This window comes from Nuphar pumila, chromosome 17, assembly GCF_984573655.1.
Source record: "Nuphar pumila chromosome 17, dmNupPumi1.hap1.1, whole genome shotgun sequence".
Classification (NCBI taxonomy): domain Eukaryota; kingdom Viridiplantae; phylum Streptophyta; class Magnoliopsida; order Nymphaeales; family Nymphaeaceae; genus Nuphar; species Nuphar pumila.
In genome coordinates, this window is record NC_143265.1 from 73,782,358 (window position 1) to 73,807,650 (window position 25,293).

A 25,293-nucleotide genomic window follows, 5' to 3' on the forward strand; every position below is an offset into this window, starting at 1 on the left:
AAACCAATGTGTTTCTCAAAAAATGTTCAATGTGGGACTAGATATTTTTCATACAGTAGACTTTCCCTCCAAAATCAATTTCTCAAAAAACTAGGCAAAGAAAGGGTTATTTGGCCAAAGAGCTTGGTTCAAAAAACTATAAATTTTGATCCAAACAACATAAGATTCCGGCTTCTTTGAGAAAAATACAAATATCGCAAAAGAGCATCTGATAAAAGGTTATACCACACAACAGTTGGAGCCGAAAGCCCTGAACATGAATGCCACCCTTCTTAGGATGATGAAAATAGGTTAAACCACACCATTGTTATCAAAATAATACAAGTTTTGATGAATATGCACTTCAAAGCTGCTACTTGACTATGAAGACTAACATTCTATAGTTTATAACTCAAGTCCTCCTCAATGAGGAACATGTCAATCACTAAGCAACAAATATGAGAAAGCTATTTTCCATTGATCAAAGAATTCACATACAAATTACAAACTGGCATCTCTCACCATGGCCTTGTTTTCCCACCAAGCCGGCGTGCAAGCTGCCAATCCTTTACCACTAGAAAACAAATGAACAAAGTTAATGCTAAAATTTTGAGCAGGATGTAGAAAGACATAATTGGAAGCCAAAATGGTTAATAAAAACAGTTGCATGATCCTGAAAATGTCAAATAATGGCTTCCCAACACGAAAGTTCTGCACATATTATAAATGAAACCAGAGTTCAACTTTAACATTCTGGTTGGCAAATGATAATATACTTTATGTGATCTATGCACAAAGTCCATCCAGCACTAATTCAACAGGAATCTCAAAGAAAGAGTCTGAAGTCCAACATTAAACATTGCTGGATGAAAATATATTTCCCACAACTATCTAGAAACATTTCAACAAGAAATGATGAAGAGACCACAATAGAGAATTAAAAATGGCACAAAATCATGAACCAAATGCAAATACCTTATTGTGGGTACCTTGACACTTCAAGTACCCATTCACACAGTTTGGATACCAATCCATCTACAACAGGAAATATGATGTTTGTATATGACCACCATGATGAGACCAACCTTTGTAGATGTGGTTCAATATTCAGGGTGCGGAATGGTCAGCTGGCAAGATAGGTGGATGCGGACCAGAGGGGGAGGAGAAATAAGAGATAAGAGGATCAAAAGATTTCTTCTGGGGATAACAAATTTGTGGTACACCACTGTGCTTCAACTAGTGTTGGAAGACAAGTGTAGAGTACTCACTCCCTCCATCATTAAAAGGCAAAGAATCTTACCAACATAATGCTTTTCAAAATATGTTTTGAATCTCATAAAAGGCTTAAAGACTTGGATTTATGTTTGAAGAAAAATATATATGTATATCTGAAATAGGCATTCACAAATACGCATAATAGCCAGACTCAGGAAGAATGTAAAGGTGCGGGACCCCAAACATCAGTATGAATCAATTTAAGAATGAAAAAGATCTTTTATTACAAGAAGAAAATGGCAAATAAACATGTCTACCCAACTGACGCCATATATAACAAATCAAATGATAAATCAATATGTTTGGAAATGAATCCCCTATTACAAAGAAAAGACATAGGCTCCTACCACAATCGGCCAATCTATAGTGTAAAGCATCAACACTATCTACTTTTGTTAATGCCAAAATCTGAAGCTTCTTCACTGGATTATTGCATTACACATGTGATCCGTTAAGAAGTCCTTCAAGAAAATATAATTAGGGATAAATAACAAAGACATTATTTTCATCGGCCATTTGAGACACCAAAATCAGATTTACATGGAAATTGGTCACCAAACCACAATACAAATGGTAATGAGACCTTCAGAGACTTCAAGGTTTACAACACCTATATGACTGATGGGATGCATTATGATATCACCAGTAATAACGGTGCTTCTGCCTCGACAAGAGACATGGTTCAGGAACAACTTGGAATTTCCAGTCACATGATTGGCAACTCCACTATCCACATACCACTCTGCAGGAAAAGTCAAGGCCAAGCCCTCAAGAAAGCACTCAGTTGAAACTTTATCTTCACTGTGAGTGGTCTGCATCACATTCACAGAGCTGGAACTGTAGCTAGTAGGGTACCCTTACTATGAACTACAACACCCACGTGTCTAGAACACTGGCAAACATCAATATTTCCTCTGTGATATGTTTCCAGAGAAAGAAACAGACTAGAACCAGCTTTGTTATTGAAGTTGCCACTACACAAAACCACCGCCCAGGAATGCCATTACTACGGTCTGTAAAAATATAATTTTGAAACCACAATTATCCTCATAGGCATTATTGCCAAAGGGAGCTCTTCCTCTACCTTGGCCATCACAATTAGACGTGGTTTATGAACAGCCCATCTTGGCTATTGGTTGCAACACTATATTTATTCTTTTCTAAAATGGGCTTTTATGCTAAAGAGAGGTGCAACTTGATGAAGATTGGGTGACGAGGTGTAAACATAAGCCTAATAGCAAAACTCCTGCACTCAGCTTCAAGACCTCATAATGCATAATAAACCTTATCATAATCTGTGACTAACTATTGTATTATGGTCAGTTGATCATATATATGATGAATTTTGTTGAAATATTCAAAAACCAACTTCTCATCTTTCTTGCAATTCATCACATTTGCTTGGACAGAATTGTGCAACTCTTTCCATAACTTTGATATTGTAGGTATATCAATCCCTTGTGCAAGAATCTCATCAGATAAAGTGGAATTAATCCAGCCTATGAGACTTGGTCCTTAACAAGACAAACCTCATGCAGGATTAGGGATATGAATGTCTCAGAAGATCCTTTTTTTTGTTTCAGCATTAGGAACATATTCTAGAGGAGAAATCCCATTAAGATCATGAGATAACTTCATACATTGAATATAGGATACTATAGCCCCCTTCCACACCAAAAAGTTTCCCATAGTTAGTTTAACTCGGACCTTAGGAAAGTTAATGTAGGTAGATGTTAAAGAAGCATTAATAGAGCAGTCAAAAGGAACACCCAAGGTAAAATAAAGAGATTAAAAGCACTGGTCGGTGACTAGGCACCAAGTCCCCTAAAAGCCTTACTTGGCACTTAGGCAGGACTAGTCGGCATAGTTGGGACTCAAAAAGAAAAAGTTAAAGAAAAACAAAAATGGTCTAAACTAACAATTCAAATTTGTGAAAAAACATGAGCAATGTCAAAAATGGTGAACTACAGAAAATAACACAGCAATCACTAACAAGCACAGCACTTAACATCAATAAAAAGAAGTATGAATGAAAATGCATGGATGGTGTTAACAATGTCCAACAAATGGCATGCCATGTATAGCATTCATGCCAGTGTCTAAACAATATTAAATTGTGGCTCCCTATGAAGTAGACACATCCCAAATCAGAATAGCCATATCAAATTTGGCCTGTGGCATCACTCTGGAAGAGCTAGATCGAGATCCAATGCCTTTCCACATAGCACAAGGCATTTAAATAAACATTTCAAACCAATGCCTTTACTCGGTAAAATCACATTGCCACATTCTTGTTTGATGCAACCATCATTGAACCAAGCACTCTGCTAAGTCATTCACCCAGTTACGAAAAGAAAAGAAAAATCTAACAGCTTGATTTGCATAGAGAACTGTTAAAATATGATGTATATATATATATATATAGAGAGAGAGAGAGAGAGAGATTACGACACATACACATATATATTATCATATATATGTCTATGTGTCTATCTACATATATAAATATATATATATATATATTTTGTAATACCTGATAGGGGTAATTCTGTCATTTCACTTGTACACGCATATGCTTTCTTTTACTTTTTGCTTTTTTTCTTTTTTATTGTTTGAGATGGGTCCACATAGAGTCGTTGGACCCCTCCAACAGTCATAAATATGACCGTTGGAGGGGCTCCAACGACTCTATGGGAGCCCCTCCTTCGGTCCCTTGCTGTGTATAAATAAGGGGCATGGCCCCATGTATTCTTCAAGCTTCTTATGAAGCATTTTATGAGTGAAATATATTTTTTTACCTCTTTGTGTGTTTGACCACTTTTTGTGGTTTATTTTGCCCATTAGTGGCCTCTTGTGTATGTGCGTGCTTCTGTGCTTTCTCTTGGAGATTTCGCCTCTCTCATTTGGCACTTCATTACATGGTATCAGAGCCTTGGTTGGAAAGGCTTCATCGGATCCTCTCTTGACAAGTAATATCTCTCCTCTCTCTTGTCTTCAAAATTCTTTTTCTATAAATGGCCAACAAAGATGCAAAAAACGATCTCTCATTCAAATTGGATGGGACCAATTACCGCATGTGGGCGGCCGCTATGGAAAATAATTTCAAAGGTAAAAAACTTTGGGGTTACGTATGTAGAACCATTCCGGAACCACAATTGAAGTTAACTAAGTTTGAAAGAGATAAGGAAAAAACATTGAACGAAGAAGAAAAAGAAAAGGCTATTCTTGATTACTCTTCTAAAATGGAAGATTGGGAAAGTGAGCATACCAAAATCTCAGTATGGTTCATGAATAATGTCGATTTGTGCAAATCTTGCAAAATTCAAGAAGGCTAATGAAGTTTGGTTTTTTATGAAAGACATATACACCCAAAGAGACCTTGCTAGGCATTTTTTTCTACAAGAAAAGGTAAGAGCTACCAAGCAAGGTGATATGAGTATTAGGGACTACTATAGTGCTCTATCATCTTTATGGGATGAGTTTGTTCTTCTCGAACCGCAATGGGAAGGAAGTATTATTGCCATGAGACAAGAGCAAATGGAAAAAGAGAGGATCTTTCAATTTATTCATGGGCTTCGTCCCGAATTTGAGCAACTTAGAGGATCTCTTCTTCATAGGGCCTCTACTCCTCTAAGTCACATTTTGGCCGACTTATGTCAAGAAGAAACTCGTTTGGCCTTGAAAAGAGATGTTGATGAAGTACATGCCATGTCTAGACCCGGCAACAATGTAAGATCATATAAACCACCACATTTTTTGGAAGAATAATGGTGGTGGAAGAAGAAAAATCATTTGTCATAATTGTAATGAATCGAGTCATATTCGTCCGGATTGCCCTAAATTCAAAAAGAAGGTGGCTTCCGTGGGTGAAACTCCTCCAATCATCAATGAAGATTCAAAGAAGGATGGTGACATAAAGGAGTCCATCGCTCATCTAACCGAAACTCTTCAACAATTTATAAAGATGAACTCCTCTACATCATCCTCTTCACCTTCCACTTCCGGTGCTGCCATCTCCTCCTTTCCAGGTATGACTTCTTGGATTCTTGACTCGGGTGCCTCTTTCCACATGACTCCAAATGCATCACTTTTGCCAAAATCAAGTCTCAATAAATTCAAATCATATGTATCCACCGCCGATAGAACATCCTTGAATGTTGAAGGCATTGAAAATCTTGAGAAAACTTATGACCAAAACAAAGAATTTTTTGTTCCCAAAATCCGAATTATTCCAAAACTTAATCTAAATCTTTTTTCCGTTTCTCAAATTACCGATTTTGAGTGTAATGTCTTTTTTTCACCAACTCATTGCTATGTGCAGGATCTCCGGTCCGGGAAGCGGATTGGGCAAGGCCATAGAAAATGGGACCTTTATTATATGGATTTTTTGTCTTTGTCATCCAAATCATTTTGTAATCATGTTCAATCTAAAGATATTGAGACTTGGCATAAGAGACTTGGACACCCTAGTATTTCCAAGTTGTACATCTTTCCGTTTTTGGAAAAAATTTGTAATACAAATACATTTACATGCAATGATTGTATTATTGGGAAAATTCACTTTCTTCCATATTCACATAGTAATTTCGTGTCAAAAAGGCCTTTTGAACTTGTGTATTCCGATGTATGGGGACCGACACCCGTTATGTCCAAAGGGGGCTATTCTTACTATGTTTCTTTTATTGATGACTTTACTAGATACACATGGGTTTACATTATTAAGAATAAATCCGATGTCTTTACTAATTTTAAAGAATTTCACGTTCTTTTTAAATCAATTTCAACACAATATAGCCATATTTAGATCTGACTCAGGAGGTGAGTACATGTCTAAAGATTTTCAGAATTATTTTAAAACAAATGGAATTTTGCACCAACGATCTTGTCCTAAAACTCCGCAACAAAATGGTCTTGCAGAAAGAAAACATAGACATTTAATCGAAACCACAAGAACTCTTCTTGTGTCTAAAAATGTTCCTAAAAACTTTTGGGCTGAAGCTCTTCTTGCCGCAACATATCTTATAAATCGTATGCCCTCTTCTTCTTTAAAAAATGTTTCACCTTTTGAAAAATTATTTAAAATTACTCCAAATTTTAATAGACTAAGAATCTTTGGATGCAAATGTTTTGTACTTAGTCAAGGACAAGATAAATTGTCAACTAAAGCTCTTGAATGTGTGTTCATTGGCCATGGTGAGAATCAAAAGGGTTATAGATGCTATGATATTCGAAACAACAATCTGTATGTGTCTAGAAATGTAAACTTTATTGAAGAACAAAATGATTTCGATATCCACACATCTAGGGAAGACATTGATTATTCTTTTCTATTTGACTTAACTCCTAGAATTGAGTCCCCTGAGGCAATTATTTGTGATACTACTTGTGATGGCATCTTACATTATAATGATATACCACAATATGATAATATTTCCCAAAATGAAAACCTTAATGATATAAATGTATATACCCGGCGGTTAGGAAATGAACATCAACCTGCTATTGATAGATACTCTCAAGACTTCTCTTTAGAAGAATCTATTGACAACAATCCACCTAGGAGATCTTCTCGTACTAGTAGGCCACCACAAAAATTTGTGTCTTATGAATCCTTTTCTCTGAATTATAGGACTTGTCTCATGTTAATACATTTGTATCATAAGCCTAACTCATTCAAGGAAGCTAAAGATCATCCACATTGGATTGAAGCTATGAAAATCGAATTAGAGGCTCTTAACAAAGCCCAAACCTGAAGCATTATTCCTCAACTTTTAGGAAAAAAGGCAATTGGGTGTAGATGGGTATATAAAGTCAAAACCAAATGTGATGGGTCTCTATAAAGATACAAAGCTCGCTTGGTTGCAAAAGGCTACGCCCAAGAATATGGGATTGATTATGAAGAAACCTTTGCTCCTGTAGCCAGAATGACTAGTGTACGAACCTTAATTGTTTTAGCCTCCATCAAACAATGGCCGATATATCAACTTGATGTTAAAAATGTGTTCCTAAATGGAACTTTGTGTGAAGAAGTTCTTATAGACCCTCCGTCGGGTCTTGAAATTGGGAAAGAAAATATTCTAAAATTGAACAAAGCTCTCTATGGTCTTAAACAAGCACCAAAAGCTTGGTATGATCTTTTAGCAAAGTAGTTCTTGATAATGGTTTTTCCTCATGTTACACATATACTGCTTTGTTTGTTAAATCTTCTAATGAATACATAACAATTTTGTTGCTATATGTTGATGACATGATTATCACAGGTAATGATAAGAAAGGTATTGACCTTATTAAAAATATTCTTAAGAAAAATTTTGATATGTCTGACCTGGGTTTTCTAAGGTATTTCTTAGGAATTGAAGTTGCATACTCCCCCAAGGGGTATGTCCTATCTCAGATGAAGCTTGCATCTGACATTATTGCTAGGTCTGGCCTGACAGATGACAAAAGGGTGGAGACTCCAGAAGTGATCAACGCCAAGATGAGAGTCAGTGATAGCACTCCTTTAGCAGACCCCACGCCTTACCGTCAATTGATTGGATCTCTAACATATTTATCTATCACCAGGCCTGACATTTCACATGCACTTCATAGTGCAAGCCAATTTCAGACTGCTCCTTCTACTATTCACATGGCAGCAGTAATGCGGATTATCAAATACTTAAAAAATTCCATAACTAAGGGAGTATTCTTATCCTCTTCTTCACCTCTTACTTTACTTGCGTACACTGACTCTGATTGGGGCGGTAACCCCGATGATCGTATTTCTACCACAGGTTATTGTGTGTTTCTTGGTGAGTCACTTATCTCCTGGAGGTGTAAGAAGCAGCATAAAGTCTCTCTCTCTCGTCTACCGAAGCAGAATATCGTGTGATGGCCACTACCACAACTGAGATTGTATGGTTAAGAAGCTTACTTAAAGATATGGGTGTTTCATTCTCAACCCCTTCAAAGTTGTGTTGCGACAACAAGAGCTCTATCTATATTGCTAGCAATCACACCTTTCATGAACAAACAAAGCACATTGAGATGGACTGTCATTATGTTCGTGATGAGTTCTTACGAGGCACCACCGAATATCAGTTGGCGGACTTCTTCACCAAAGCTTTGCCATCGCCTCGCTTCTACTTCCTCCTTAGCAAACTCTCGGTGATTTCACCGTGTGTTTGAGGGGGGGGTGTTAAAATATGATGTGTGTGTGTATATATATATATATTACGACACATATATATTATCATATATATGTCTATGTGTCTATCTACATAATATAAATATATATATTTATTTTGTAATACCCGATAGGGGTAATTCTGTCATTTCACTTGTACGCGCATATCCTAGATATGCTTTCTTTTACTTTTTCCTTTTATTCTTTTTCCTTTTTTACTTTTTTAGTTTTTCTTTTTTATTGTTTGAGAGGGGTCCACATAGAGTCGTTGGACCCCTCAAACGGTCATAAATATGACTGTTGAAGGGGCTCCAACGACTGTATGGGAGCCCCTCCTTGGGTCCCTTGTTGTGTATAAATAAGGGGCATGGCCCCATGTATTCTTCAAGCTTTTTATGAAGCATTTTATGAGTGAAATATATTTTTTTACCTCTTTGTGTGTTTGACCACTTTTTGTGGTTTATTTTGCCCATTAGTGGCCTCTTGTGTATGTGCGTGCTTCCGTGCTTTCTCTTGGAGATTTCGCCTCTCTCATTTGGCACTTCATTACAAGAACATCCACAATTTGCAAAAATCTATGCCTTCCAGTTGAACAGGTGGCACAAAATAAAAGTGCACAGACCTAGACTATCAAACCACCAATTACCACAATAACTGGAACCATAAGCCGTAGCTCAAAACAAGACAATATCCATGGAAAAAGACTGAGGTAGGATTCTGATGCCATCAGTGCCCATTTTCAGTAGCATACAAAAACGCAAAACATGAAATGTGCTTCCAACTTACTAAGTGTAACACGCTTTGCATGTATAGCACATAGTTGACCATCTTCAAACAAATGCACCAACTCTGCTTCTGCTGCCTGCATCCATATGTCATGCATTATTGCACATATATCAGAAGACTCCAGCCTTCAAGTACACATAAACAAAACTACAAAACAAGTCATAAGACTTGGAGCATACATGCTGCAAGTCTATCCATTAACCCCTTCAGCTCTTAGACAAGTTGTTAACTGGAACTTTAAAAGAAAAGCCAGTCACTAAAGAAAAAGAGAAGAAAGAATAAATACACAGACACATATGCCACAAGCATATGTTAAGATATATAGATATGTTGTATATATATCATGTTTATTGATTTGTAATAGGTTATAACCTCTAGGGGTATCTTGGTCAGGAACAAATCTATCTTTAATGTTTTCTTTATTTTTTCCATTTACTTTTGTAGTAAGGGATTTTTGGTCAAAAGATGGGAGCTCCCAACAACTACATGGGGCACACTTGGCCCCTTTTCGAGATGTATATAAACGGACCTCTTGTCCCTATTTTATGTAATGTTTTTCTAAGCATTCTAACTCAATAAAAGATTATTATTTTATGTTTACGTTATTTTGTATGTCCATTGGTGGCTTTTGTCATCTTTTGTATTTGCCATTGATTGGCTTGTGCATTGTCCCTTTGTGGACTTGTGCGTGTGCACTCTCTTTTCATCATTGTATGCCCTTGGTGGCTCTTTTGTATTCATCTTGCTTTCATTACATTGTATCAAAGCCAAGATATGATCATCTTGGTATTTCGTTTTTAGTGATGAATATGGAATCCTTTGATCGTGGAAATAAGAGAATCTTAATCCGGTAAGTATTTTAAAATCTTTGTTTATAAATGTTTTTGTTGCCTATCTCATGCATTTTGTATGAGAAAGCATTTGTTTATGGCTTTTTAAAAATTATTATTAAAAATTGGTTGTTTGTTGTTCCTTTGGAACACTTTTGAAATATTCTTTGTTTTTTGGTTGATCATAAGCACATGATTGAGCTCTTTGAAATTTCTTTATGTTTTCTTGTTTTTTCAAAATTTATTGTGTTTTTATCCTTATCTTGGACTTGGTTGAACTCATCAATGTTTTTTCAATCTTGTTAAATAGTTTTAAATGATTTGAGATATCTTTTTTTAATTTTGTATAATGGTTTTGTGTTATTCACACGTGTGATCTTATGAGATCTTGCTTGACTTGTGTTTTAATTTTCTTTGACGTAATCTTACGTAAAACCTAGATACTTAATGTAATTGAGAAGTATTAAGATTATATGTGGTCGGTTCTTAGTGGTCATGAGTATCTTGATATTTTTGTAAATTTGAGTTTGTATACATGATTTTTCCTTATTCATATATGATCTTTGTGCACTTGTGATTATCTTATATTCTTAGTTGTCAAAAGTTGCGCCTAGGCTGGCTAGGGCTACCACCTAGGCTTATGGGTTTAGGCGGTAGGGCCCTGTTTTTTACCTAGGCTATCCATGCCTAAGCCGCAAGAACATAATTGCCATGTTTTAAAAAAAAAAATCTCTTTTCTTTCTTTTTTATTTTTTCTTCCTCCCGCCCCAAAAGCTTTCTGTTTTTATTCTCTCATTTTCTTCTTTTGTTTTTCTTTTTTACCTTATTTTTTTTCTTCTTCCTCCTCCTTTCACCCCTCTGCTTAGTTGTCAAAGGCAGAGCCTAGGCGGCCTAGCCGAGGTAGTCTCTCGGTCTAATGCACAGTTGCACATACATATATATGTTTTTTGTGTAAATATACAACAACAACTACGCCTTCATCCCAAAACAATTGGGGTCGGCGATATGAACCAAAAAAGAAAATCATTCTGGGTCTTCCACATGAATCCTTCTCCTCCAATCATTTATATCCAATGCCATGTCCTCGAAGAGGTTCAAAGCATTCATATCCTTTCCTATCACCTCCATCCATGTCTTCCTAGGCCTACCCCGACCTCTTTTAACTAATATATTTTCCCATATTTCCAACCTTCTAACTGGAGCATCATTAGGCCTTCGCCGAATATGTCCAAACCACCGTAAACGATTCTCTCGCATCTTATTTTCAATGGGTTCAACACCTACCTTCTTACGTATCTCCTCGTTTCGAATCTTATCTTTTATTGTATTTCCACACATCCATCTAAGCATCTGCATCTCAGCTACACTCATTTTTTGAATATGATGTCTCTTGGCAGCCCAACATTCTGTACCATATAGTAAAGCGGGTCTAATAGTCGTCCTATAAAACTTTCCCTTCAACCGCAATGGCATTCTACGATCACACAACACTCCAGTTGCATTTTTCCATTTCATCCACCCAACCTTTATCCTATGATTTACATCTCCATCAATTTCTTCATACTTTTGAATAATGGATCCCAAATATTTGAAATAATCATTCACCGGTATTTCTTGCTCACCAAGCTTCACTACACTCCCATCACTACTTCGTTGCTTACTAAACCGACATTCCATATATTCAGTCTTACTCTTACTCAACTTAAAACCTCTAGCTTCCAATGTCTGTCTCCATAATTCTAACTTAGCATTAAGCCCAGGTCTAGACTCATCAATCAAAACAATATCATCAGCAAACAACATACACCACGGTACATTTTCTTGAATTGATCTCGTAAGCTCATCCATCACTATCGCAAATAGGAAAGGGCTTAAAGCAGATCCTTGATGTAACCCAACCGTTATCGGAAAATTGGTTGTCACCCCTCCACAAGTGCAGACATTGGTTACTACTCCTTCATACATATCTTTAATTATACTAATGTACTTGAGAGAAACACCTTTCTTCATCATCGTCCACCAGAGAACGTCCCTAGGTACTCTATCGTATGCCTTCTCTAAATCAATAAAAACCATATGCAAATCTTTGTTCCTCTCTCTATATCTTTCAATAAGTTGTCTAAGAAGATGTATAGCTTCCATAGTTGATCTTCCAGGCATAAAACCACATTGATTCTCCGATATCGTGACAACCTTCCTCAACCTAAACTCAATCACCCTCTCCCAAAGTTTCATAGTATGACTCATGAGTTTTATACCCCGATAGTTTGTGCAATCTTGTATATCACCCTTATTCTTATATAAAGGCACCAAAGTACTCTTCTTCCACTCATTAGGCATCTTATTTGTTCGCCAAATCAAATTAAAAAGATTTGTCAACCATTTTAAACCTTTCTCTCCCAAGCATTTTCAAGCCTCGATAGGTATACCATCTGGGCCAACTGCCCTTCTTGATTTCATTTTCTTCAAAGCCTCTGCAATTTCTTTCTTTTGAATCTTGCGCATGAAGTCACGATTTATCTCATAAAAAGGAATGGAGAAGTCTCCAAGATCTTGAGCATGACTATCATTAAATAGCTTATCAAAATAATCTTTCCATCTCTCCTTAATCTCCACATCTTTGACTAAAACCCTTTGTGTTTCATCTTTGATACATCTAACCATACCCAAATCCTTCGATTTCCTATCTCTCATCTTTGCAAGCCTATAAATATCCTTCTCGCCTTCTTTGGTATCCAACTTGTCATAAACCTCCTTATATACCTTAGCCCTCGCGTTTCGAACAACTTTTTTAGCTTCCTTCTTTGCTATCATATACTTCTCCAAATTCTCATTATCACGACTCTTACTTAGATTTCTATAACACTCTCTTTTAACCTTAATAGCTAATTTGACATCCTCGTTCCACCATGATGTATCCTTACCTAGTGGTGCACCGCCTTTAGACTCACCCAATACCTCCTTAGCCACTTTTCTCATGCCACCCGCTATCTTATTCCACATTGATTCTGAATCCTCCTCGAGACACCAATCAGCTTCCTTAACTACCTGCTCTACAAACATTCCTTGTTTAGCTCCTTTCAGTGCCCACCACTTAATTCTAGGATCTAAGGGTATATCTGTCTTTTCATTGTAATACCCTCTAAGGGTATATCTGTCTTTTCACATGTAACATGTATATTCACTTGAATATGCTTTTTCTTTTTCTTCCTTTCTTTTTATTTTCTCTTTTTTTTTGTTTTTTTATTGTTGATTGAGGGGTCCACATTATAGACGTTGGCCCATTGTAGCCTATAAATAAGTGGTGTTTCCCCATTGTATTCTTAAGCTTTGGAGTGCTTTCTCTCTCAATAAAAGATATTTTTTACGCCTTTGTGCATTTGTGCTCTTTTGTGAGTGTTTCATTGTGCCTTTGTACACTTATTCTCTTTGTGATTCTTGTGGTTGAATCAAGTCATCTTTGAACTTGATATTCTTGAAGATATTTTCACATGACCATCATGGTGTCATATACAATATTCAACATGTCATTTTTTTTGCATGTAAAATACAATTGTTGCCAAACAAATGAATGTTTGCACTTGCACCAGGTTAAAGCATCATTGAACCAATATGAGTAAATGTTGCAACTAAATCAACAAACTGCTCCAAATTGACAAGAGAAATATCATAAGGTATTAATAAACAAAAAGTAAAAAGAAAAGAAAGATAATAATTAGGTATTTCTCACTGAAACTTCCAAAAGAGGGATTTCTAGGAAAAACTTGGTTATTTTGTTAACAAGAGATAATAAATTCAAAAAAGGAAAATAAAGAAAGTTTTGCTCAAAAAAACACATTCACACACATACATGCACACAGATATAAATGCAGGCATGCAACTGTGCATGTTTGTGCATCTGCATGTTTTTAGAAAACGATCTACATACATTAATATCTTAGCCCTCTTCTCTTAAAAAAAAAAGAAATTCAATTTTTCACAATATTTCTAGGTCATGATATCAACAATAAAAAGAATGATGATGTCCATGAAGGACCAAGAGCTGGCTTGGCATATAGTCAAATGTTGGAACTGCTAGGGACAAAGAGAAGGATATGGTTTTCAAGCCTAATAGAATAAAGGATAATAAAGAGTAAGATGAGAACCAAGATTACTCTTCATATTTACTATACACCAAGAACACCAGCACTCCAATCATGCACGTCTTCTAAATTGAATAAATGGACATTATAAATAGCCAATGTTTCAACAGGATACAGATTATGTAGATTTGGGCATCTAAAGAAATTGCTTCTAGCTAGTACAAGTTTGGATGGGCCTATTACAGTCCATTTTGTCAAGGAGAAATTTTGTCCAAGTCAAGCAAAGGCTAATCTTATAAGTTTGAGCTTAGGCCAAGTACTATATGTGCTCAAGCCTAGCAACACCCACTAAAAAATATTTGCACCTAGACCAGAGCTTGGTCTAACTACCTATCAAGCCAAGCCTAGAGACAGGTCAATAAGTTGAAGCCGAAGCACAGCCCAACCACCCCAAAGAATACATAAAACAGTCAGGTATTCAACCAAATATTGACTTCCCAACTTAGAGGCCCTTTTTCTTTTATCTTATTTGAAGCAAATGTCCATTTTTCACATGGATGTACTCCAGTTTTTCATACAGAAAGTAACGGCTTACTGCAAAATACCTCCTGTAGCGCTATCAATGCCTCAGCAGTAAAACGTAAAGGTTCTCTTGAAATATAACCAGCAATCTCTCTCACCTAAAATTGAACAAGACAACAACCATTAACCATGTTCTTGCAGGATTGCACAAGCATAAATAACAGGTACTAGTTCATTCAACAAAACTGGAAGCTAATAGGAACACAGAACCATTTGAGAATATCAACAAGAGTACAAGACCGAAAAAGACAATAATAACATATGAAAATGCAATAGTTACTATAAATGTGTAACTTTAATTGATTGATAACTAGATTAAAATTCTGATGCTAATGTGAAACATGTACACAAAAGACTTCTTATCACTCCAATGGGAGAATTGAGGAAGCAATCCTTTTTCATAACATAAATATTGAAAGAGGCGCAAGCAACAGTGCTTACAGATTTGAAAACCAAAATGATTAATCATCCAATCATAAATGAGAGAGAAGGGAGGGGGAGGGGGGGTTGCAAGTGTTTTAACACATCCACAAACATCATCTTCAATAGGAAAGTTGTAGCTGAATACCATGGCAGTTAGTGACAGCACCTCAACTTGCCAAAGACTTGACTAGAGAACCAAGATGGGTCGTAATCCATGCTAAGAATGAACACACACACTGAATGGCAGCACAAAACCTCTATGGTCTTTGTAACTAGAGACCACACAGCATATGCAAGACTGAATTAAGTGCAAATCAATATTGATGGATTAACCAAAAAAGTTCAAAAGATGCTTGAATAGTGATAAAAGAAATTAAGAGATTCTCCATTGATCAATGTATTTACGATAATAACAAGCGCAGTTTGGCATGAAATGTTAAGAAAACAACTTTAGGCATTATAAATATATGATTTAAACATAAACAGAACCTTCATCAGTCACTGTAAATATGACGGCAACAGTTGCAGTCAGCATCAACAAAATTTGAGGAAGAGGAAAAGAAAAAGTTATAAATGGGAACTGAATATATGACATAAGCATGAAGATGTTTGCCATCACTCACCATATACCGGAGTGTACTCAATGTTAGAAAAATAGCATATGATACAATGCTTTTTAAAGCGGATCATGATACATTACACCCTCGAAATTAGTTTTTTTATGGTTGTAAACCAATGTTGTAAGCAGTGTTGTTAAAAGCATGCCTTGAGGCACACAGAAAATGCGTAAACAGCATGAGGCGTGCGCCTCATAGGCTCTCAGGTGCATGACTCATAGTGAGGTGCGCCTCATTGATGTTGGATCAAATGGGGGACAAAGCCCGAATTTGACCCAAATTAGGGGAGGCCCCAATTAGGTCTCTCTCTCTCTCTCTCTCTCTCTCTCTCTCTCTCTCTCTCTCTCTCTCTCTCTCTCTCTCTCTCTCTCTCTCTCTATCTATCTATCTATCTATCTATATATATATATATATATGAAGTCAAAAGCCCTGACTAGGCACCGACTAGTCCGCCTAGTCGGTCTAGGCGCAAGTAAAACGCCTAAGCTTTGCAATTCCTAGGTGGAAACCCTTAAAAGGTATCATTTTTTCCGACTAAGGCGCCTAGTCAGCAACTAAGCTGCCTCCACCTAGGAACGAAGGCAGTTTAGTCATTTATTATTCTCATTTATATTTTGTGTATATATAGTTATGTATATGTCTGTGTGTTTAGGGATGGCAGTGGACCGGGGGAAAACGGGGCCCCGCCTTGCCTCGATTGGACCGAGGATGGAGGACATGAAATGGGGAATGGACCTGGGGATGAAGGTTAAAATCAAAACCCATGCGGAGATGGACTTACTCTTGCCCCGCCTCGCCTCTCACCACCCAGGCCCTGATCCTCGTTAGGGAAATTATTATTATACCTATACATATCATAAAATCTTTATATATATATATATATATATATATAACCCCAACATAAAACCCTCTCTTGAATCTCTCCTCTCTCCTTACTCTTCTTCCTCTAACGGCGGAAGGCGGCTGCGGAGGAAGGACCAGGAAAACGGGGCCCCGCCTTACCCCATTTGGACCGGCTATGGAGGACATGAAACGGGGAATGGACCGAGGGTGAAGGTTAAAATCAAAACCTGTGCGCAGATGGAGGGCAAAATTTTGAGACGGAGCGAGGGTGGAGACCTTGTCCCCTGCCCCCACCCCGGTCCACTGTCATCCCTACATGTGTTTGTGTGATTTGTTATGTGAAATCATGAAAACATGCTTAGTTATTATATATATATATATATGTGTGTGTGTGTGTGTGTGTGTGTGTGTGTGTGTGTGTGTGTGTGTGTGTGTGTGTGTGTGTGTGTGCTACTTTGCTTTTGAGATTTTTTATGTGAAACATTGAAAGCATGCACAATTAATTTTAATTGATTATATTTATTTATATATGTGTGTGTTACTTTGTTTCTGATGAATTTTTCTATAAAAGACTGAAAGCATGTTTAGTGTTATGAATTATGTAATATGTTATTTATATATGTATGTGTTATTGTGCTTCTATGAAAGGTTAAAAGCATATTTTGTAGATTATATTGAATATGCTATGAATAATTGAAATATATATATATATATATATTTGGTAATGTATATTAATATATTTTGTGAAAGCATGTGTAATTTTGTACTTGTGTAATGAAAACATTTTATTAGTCAAAGAATTAAACATATTTTTATGTATATTTTTTGTACTTTTTTATATTTTAATTGGGGTATCGACTAGTCTTTTTAGGGGTCTACCAACTAGGCACCGCCTAGCGCTTTTGACTACATAGCTCTCGTTGTCCCTCTCGTCTCTCCATCTGCCGAAAGAAGGAGAAGGAAGAAGAAGAAAAAGGAGCAGAAGGTATTATCGTCTCTCTCTCTGTTCTTCTTCTTCCCTTGTTCTTCTTGAACAATCGGGCCTGTTAATCAGAAATTTATTTTGTTCTTGTCAATTAATTAATTAATTATATTGATTTAGTAATTCATTGATTTGTAGCCTATTTGTGCTTTATATGAGCGGCATGCTATTTGTATTATGTAATTGTGTTTACTACGTGTGATGATATAGCATTATGCTATGTCACATAGGTACAAGTGTGGATGCGAATGCGGCACTTTAAAAAAACTTGAGTGCGGGGGTGCAGGGAGGGTGTATATATATATATATAGGGGAATGAAAACCTCCCCAATGGAAATTTTTTGGTGTTTTTTTCAAAGTTTTGACTGCACAGATGTGTTCGACATGATTGATTTACTATAAATCGACACTTGGATCATGAATTTTGGATATATATATAGGGGAATGAAAACCTCCCCAATGGAAACCCTCCCAAACTTCCCCAATGAAAATTTTTTGATGTTTTTTTCAAAGTTTTGACTGCACAGATGTGTTCAACATGATTGATTTACTATAAATCGGCACTTGGATCATGAATTTTGGATAGAAAAAATTGTATTTGAAGCCTCAAAAATTTATGAAAATTGTACTCCATTGATTTTGAAACTTATACAAACCTATCCATTCATCGGAATCAAATGCTCCAAGGACTGATTCCAATAAAAACAGGCATATAGATCACATATGTACGGTCGGAATTTTGAAAAAAAACACTAAAAATCCAATAAAACATCCATTAGGAAGGTTTGGGAGGGTTTTCCATTGGGAAAGTTTCCATTTCCCGATACATATATATATATATATATATATATATATATATATATATATATATATATATTAACAATTTTAACTTAACATTAATGAAATAAAAACAATTATCATGTCATCAATTCATCATGCAATAAATCAAATTAACAATCTACAATTGATATTCCTCATCAATAAAAAAATAGCACCACACTGGTGTGTGTGTGTGTATACGTGTATGTGTGTATATTTATATATTTATATATTTATATATTTATATATTTATATATTTATATATTTATATATTTATATATTTATATATTTATATATTTATATATTTATATATTTATATATTTATATATATAATATAATATATAACAAACTGGACTTGGTTAGGGTTAAATGAATCTACTTTTAAACAGAAATGCACCTCAGTGTGGTTGACTTCACCTGACACAAAGGAAGTCATGTCCAAGTGATGCACCTGCATGGGTGTGGGTGTTGTGCCATGTTATAAGAGTATGTGTTACATGGGCATTATGTTGTCCTTTACAAGGTTGTAAGTATTGTATCATTACACGTATCTTATAGTAAAATATCATAAATTTTTAATAAAAAATTTCAAAAAAAAAACAGAAAAAATAGCAAAAAATCTAAAATAAATCATATCACATAAAACAATGATGAAGTGTACAAAATACAACCATAAAATCACATGTGAATCATTTATGTCTCTATGAGTTGCATAAGACATCATCAAACATCAACTAATATAGAATCATAGATAATATTGCATGCATATCTCACAAGAATAATGCAAAATATTAAATATCTTGCAATTAAAAACATCCCACAAGAATCAAACTTTCATATTACATAAACAAAAATATTGTGGCAATAGTAGCACTCGATTTTCAATCAATTTTCACTCATTACTTGAGTGTCCCATTGCCATGTCGGATCATCTGATGTCATCTTTATTGGAGAAGTGAGGAGCATGATTTCTACCTTGATATAAATCTCAACTTTTTGCGGATCCAACTTCCTTGAGTGCAATTTTTTTTAAAGGGGTATCTTTGTAATTTTAATCATAATAAAGATCTTTTACCTTAACCCACTTCTTTTAGTGAAAAAAATGGTGGAAATGCACTTTTACTTTAGCAAACCGCAAAATCCCTCTCCCTTATGCATGAATCGGCACCCAAATCGTTCTCACGAGTCTTAGGGAGCGTGGATACATGTCTAATGAATTCTACACAAATGAAGGAGTTGGCCCTCAAGAGGTCTTTAAAATTCAAAACTGAAAAATTACGATTTGGTCATTTTTTAAGAGTGTTGATCATGTATTGTATGATACATACGTCACATCTAGGACACGCACTCGTATCGTGATATGAGTACGTATCATATCGATATTTTAAATAGTAACAATATGTATTGTATCGTATCGTATGATACGTACAACATTGCTTTATACAAATATGTAGAGTAGTTCTTGCTAGTTATTGTGATTTTCTTGAAGATTGTTTATTAGTACATAAATGATGCATCTTTATTTTTGTTGTTTTTTTATTTCGCCAATTTTTTAATATTTTTATGAAACTTATGCCTTACGCCTCGCTTCATGAGCGGGTCTTACGCCTCGCTACACCTCAACACTATTCACAACATTGGTTGTAAGTATCGGACTGTATGTACGATACATATCGTTAATATAGGCAAAAGCAATATGATACACACTTGTATCGTGATACAAGTGTGTATCGTATTCATATTATATATATTGTACGATACAGCCCTGTATCATGCCGTATCGAATGATACAAGGTATATAGTACGATACACCTTCACAACACTTTAACAAAGGTCGAAACTTGTTTTTATTTTTTGGATTTTTAAGACCTCTTGAGGGTCGACTTCCTCGTTTGTGTAAAGCCTATTAAAGGGGTATTCACGCACCCTAGGAGTCATGAGAGTAATCTCAGGGTCGACCCCTGCGCAAGATAGAGGGCTTTTGCGATTTGCTGAAGTAAGAGTGCATTTTCATCATTTTTTCACTGAAGAAAGTGGTTTAAGGTAAGAAAATCTCTATTGTGAGTTAAATTGTAAAACTAACCTCCCAAAAAATCTGCCTCGGGGGCTCGCGCACCTGAACCCCCAACTTATGTGCTTGGGGAATTGCACCTCTGCAACCTCCCACCAACTTACCGCGAAGTTGGATCTGCAGAAATCAAACTCCTCACTCCAACAAAGATGATGATCCAACATGGCAATGGGGCACTCAAGTAATGAATGAAAACCGATTGAAAATCGAGTGCAACTATTGTCATAATATTTTTGTTTATGCAATATGAAAGTATGTGTCTTATGGCATGTTCTTAATTGCAAGATATTTAATATTTTGCATTGTTCTTGTGAGATAGTTGATGTTTGATGATGTCTTATGCAGCACATAGAGACAAATATTTCATATGTGATTTTATGGTTGTATTTTTTTAGAATTTTTGTTAATTCTTCTAATTTTTCATGATTTTTTGGATTTTCAGAAAAATTTATTAAAATTTATGATTTTTTACGATACAATATGTATCTTATTTTGCATCTAACTAATACGGGTAACAATACGATACTTACAACCTTATTGTAAACTATTGAGGTGTATCACATGCATCATACTATGTGTCCATATCATAAGATTCTTCCTGATTATGCAAGTATGTCAAGGACTTGTTTTTGTAACACCTTTTTCTATTAGTCAAGCTTTTTGTATCTGATATGGAAATTTTTAACCCCAACACCACCCCAACCATTATTTATCACTTCTTTGAGTGTTCTTTAAGGTTTGAAGAATCAAAAATCTTGGGGCATCAAACACATTCCTTGACGTTCACTCTAAGAAAAAACGAAGTAGAAAGAATATGTCTGCACATCATTTTGGTGAAGGAAGGTAGTTTCTCCTTTTAGTTTGTGGCCTCCTCCCATCTATAGTAAGTGGGTTTAGTTTTTGAGTTAAATTATTAAGTGTTTGGGTCTAATAAGTCTTCATTTACAAGTATTGTGAAGGCTTTCTAAAGCTTCTAAGAGTGGTGGAGGAGGGTATAGTAAAGAAATGGTAGTTGACCAACCAAGTTCTAGGCATGTTTTTATAAAACATAACCTTTCTCGGGTTCTCGAGTTAGATCTATTGACAACAGTGGAAGCAAGAGACAAAGAATCCAGAAAATACTAGGTGCAGAAATTCTGGAAATGGAGTTGGCCAGTAACTACTAAAGTATAATTTTTGTAAAATAATGATTTTAGTATAACATAAATTGAAAACATCTTGCAAGTAAAAGTGGATCCGTAAGGCAAGTCTCTCCTAATATTCCAAATAGTAATTATACAAAAATCATAGCTAGTTTGTAAGAAATAAAGAGAAGAAATACACAATCATTATCAGAAATGGAAAACACTGAATGACGAAGTAGAGAAAGATGAACCACCATCAGAAAATATAAATTCGCTGCAAGTTTCAAGAATTGGGGAAAGTTCTCGAACATATGAAGCAAAGATAGAATCAGTAGTGACATGATAAAGGATTCCTTATTATTATCATTAAAAAATATTCATTCGCCTATGGCTTCAAAGAAATTGGGACGATATCTAGTATGCATCTACAACCAAGATTGTACTAATTATGGTTCAGTATGGAAGGTTTAACCAAAAAAAAAAGAGTGAATATTGCACAAATACATGATGTGAACATGAAGAGATTCATTAGTTAATACGCTCGTTTCTTAAAACATTGACAATTTAGCCTATTTTAGGGATAGGCCCCAAGTTGAGACCGATCATTTCACGCTACTCGGCACTATATATCTGTGAATCGCGATTCAACATTCAAATAGACAAAAGGGTTGGACAAACGAATCATTTATTCCCATGCAGCCATTTTACACGCATGACTCTTCGCCGATCAACCTAAAATTAGTATCAACCTTTCTTTTCTGAAATTCTGATCCCCATACCAAAATGCTTTATGTTGTGGCTCATAATTCTAACGACGACCTCTAGTCTCAAACCTATCTTACCACACCACCCCTAAACTTGAGAAAATCGAAACAACAAGTTCAAAGATGCACCAAAAGAAGTAGCAACATGATGGAGGGATCCCAACTCACAATTCGAACGAAGGGCACCGAAGGTATGAGGAGCTTAAACGACTTCTGGTACATCCGGATCTCGCGTAGCGCAACAGTTCCAGGCCTGTACCGGCGCTTCTTCCTCTCCGGCGCCGTTTGGCCCACATCAGGCTGACTCGAAGAAGGCCCCGCGTCATCGCCTTCACCATCCAGTCACAACGCGTCAGCCACCCATCCAAACACTCAACACCACCACAGAATCATGAAGAAGTTAACCAAATTCCAAACAAAAACTCTCTTCCGGCCAAATCAAATCCTCACAGAGTTAGGCCACAGCTCTTACCTTGAGGAACAGCTCCAGCCTCAGTTGTCCTGCCCTGATTCACACCAGGTCGTCAAAACGAATCACCTCAAAACTTCACACACACACACACACACACACACACACACACACACACACACACACACACAGTGAGAGAGAGAGAGACCACGCGCACACACACGCACAGATCGAGAGAGAGAGAGACCAGAGGAGTACGTGGGCTTGAGGAAGGAGCTGGGGTGGTTGGAGTCCGCGGGCTTCCAGTGGGAGTTCGACCTGTGTTAGTAACGGAACAAGCTAGTCAAACAATAAAGAAGAAGAAGAAGAGAGAGAGAGAGAGAATTTAGGGTTTCAAGAGAGAAACAAAGATGAGACACCAGAAGAGGAAGTAGCCAGAAGCACACAAAAGAGTCTGCCAGAGAGAGACGGGGGGGGGGGGGGGGGGAAGCTGAATACCGGCGGGTTGGCCTTGAAGGCGACTACGGAGAGAGGAGCCACGTCGTTGTGCAACAAGGCCGCCCCTCACGGCCCTCGCCGGAGCCACCGTCTTCCGCCTGGTCATCTCATCACCCTTTTTTTCTCCTCAATGCCCTAAACACAATTCCTCTATTTTCCCATCCTTTCCTCTGCGATGATCTTCTTCCCCCACCCCCAACTTCTCTTCGTTTTTCTTTTCCCTCTTCTCTACCTTCTCCCCCTCTGGTTTTTTTTTGTTTCCCACCCTTTGTTTTCGGTCGAAATACAATGGCTGCTCATGAATCAGAATCAGATCGCCCGTCGGAAACATTTGGCGCTCAGATTCAAACGTGTTTAATTCTTTTCTTTCGATCCCAGATGCACACTCAAAACTCTCCTTTTGGCTGCAGCTATACGGTGAACGATTTTATATTCACAAGTCAAGCCATCTTCGCTATGCTCTCCTTATTTCAAGATCAGCGGCGTGGGAAAAAAAACTTGTGCCTTATGTGTAATGGGGTTTCTTAGGCTTTAAACGTGGCACTAAAAGCTTTGGGTCCCTTTTTCTCAATGTGCGTTCAATTCCTCAAGCTTCTTAGAAAATGAAATGTTTGTGAAAATGCAATTTACTATGTTTAGCAGCCCATAGTTGATGGGCGTTGGAGTTGATTCAACGAAATCCCCAACACCAATCATTAGGGATGCACAAGCCGAGCTAGCTCGAGCTCGACCTGTTTAAGCCCAGCTAAAGTTCAAAAAATAAATGAGCCAAGTTTGAAAAAAGGTTTAGGCTCAATAAACCTGATTAGGTTCGGTTTACATAGTCATATAAAAAATAACAGATTTCATATATGTATATTGTTTTTCTTTACATGAGCACAAAAAAAAGTGTTACCTTAGTGGGTAAGTCTTTGGACTCTTTTGAAACGGCCTAGATTCAAATCCCACCACTTAGTCGAGCTTGAACCATCAATTTTTCATCTCGAACCGATCTGAGCAAACCCAAGCTTGGCTCAAACCTGACTTGTGTGCATCCCTACCCACCGCTATTTGGGAGCTTGGGGTATGAATAATATAGGATGGCAATTTCATGGAGATGGAATGGGATGGTAGTTCCAAATTTTTCGTCCCCACTATTTCCTTGGAGATGGATATCATCAGTACTAGGTCTATATTTGATCGAAGAAGCACCTTAGCTAGTATCTTGATCTAAGTAGGAGTGCACAAGAAGGAAAGTTCTAAATTTGGGATCCCCTCTCTCTCTCTCTCTCAATCTCCCCCTGGATACAATACAAATTACAAAATTTATTTTGTTCTACATGTTTGTTCATTGAGGTTTATTCAGAAAGACAAGACAGGACTGTTCAGTAAATAAAAAATAGGTTTTCATAAAATATTTATTATTCACTCATGCAAAATGGGTTTGGACCTAGGATTTTGCTTGTAGACAGCTAACATGTATGTGCATGTATAGTAAAAATTCTATATTTAAGTTTATTGTATACAGGTTATGACATAATTTATATTATATAATATATTTTGTTCATACAGTTCTAAATTTAGAACTTATGTTTGCATGTATATCATTTGTCCAAAAGTGTATCAGTTGAATATTACTTGGTTCCAAAACCGACCCAGATAGACACATGACATGTTAGTGTATAATGTGTGAGCCTAATGAAGCTATATAAGTATGCCACCAATTACGAGCATATTTTGATTTGTTGTGTTGTAATTTCGGTTACAATGCTAAATTCAACTGCATAAGATGTTAATATGCTTGCATTCAACATGATCTCATATATATATATATATATATAAAGCATAATTATTTGCTTATTTGCAATGAACATATGGTTGACTTAATGTTGTAATGCATGCGTGGTATGACTTACATGTTGATGTTATGTTTATTACATGCATATTGTAACGCTTCAAAAATTTATCATGATTTTTTAAGATTTTTTTTTTAAATTTGATTTATCTAATTGCAAACACAGCATAATAATAGATTTGAAATTAATTCAAACATTTGGCAGGTTAT

General features: G+C 36.4%; 1 protein-coding gene across 1 annotated transcript; it reads right to left on the reverse strand.

The window, feature by feature from the left end:
* Positions 1-272: 272 nt before the first annotated feature.
* On the reverse strand, positions 273-23,530 carry LOC149812224 (uncharacterized). Its single transcript, XM_089993258.1, has 7 exons — positions 23,250-23,530; positions 22,999-23,069; positions 22,815-22,848; positions 22,511-22,671; positions 14,723-14,797; positions 9,206-9,281; positions 273-553 (listed from the first exon to the last, which is right to left on the reverse strand). Exons 1-7 carry the CDS (start codon positions 23,353-23,355, stop codon positions 498-500), a joined length of 579 nt encoding a protein of 192 aa, XP_089849384.1. The 5' UTR covers positions 23,356-23,530; the 3' UTR covers positions 273-497.
* Between the last annotated feature and the right edge of the window lie 1,763 nt (positions 23,531-25,293).

Coding starts and splice junctions, on each gene's coding strand:
- LOC149812224 (XM_089993258.1), bottom strand. CDS start 23,355: ATGACCAGGCGGAAGACGGTGGCTCCGGCGAGGGCCGTGAGGGGCGGC. Junction 23,070..23,249: donor CCTTCAAGGCCAACCCGCCG/GTATTCAGCTTC, acceptor TTACTAACACAG/GTCGAACTCCCACTGGAAGC. Junction 14,798..22,510: donor CGGTGCCCTTCGTTCGAATT/GTGAGTTGGGAT, acceptor GTTCAATTTTAG/GTGAGAGAGATTGCTGGTTA.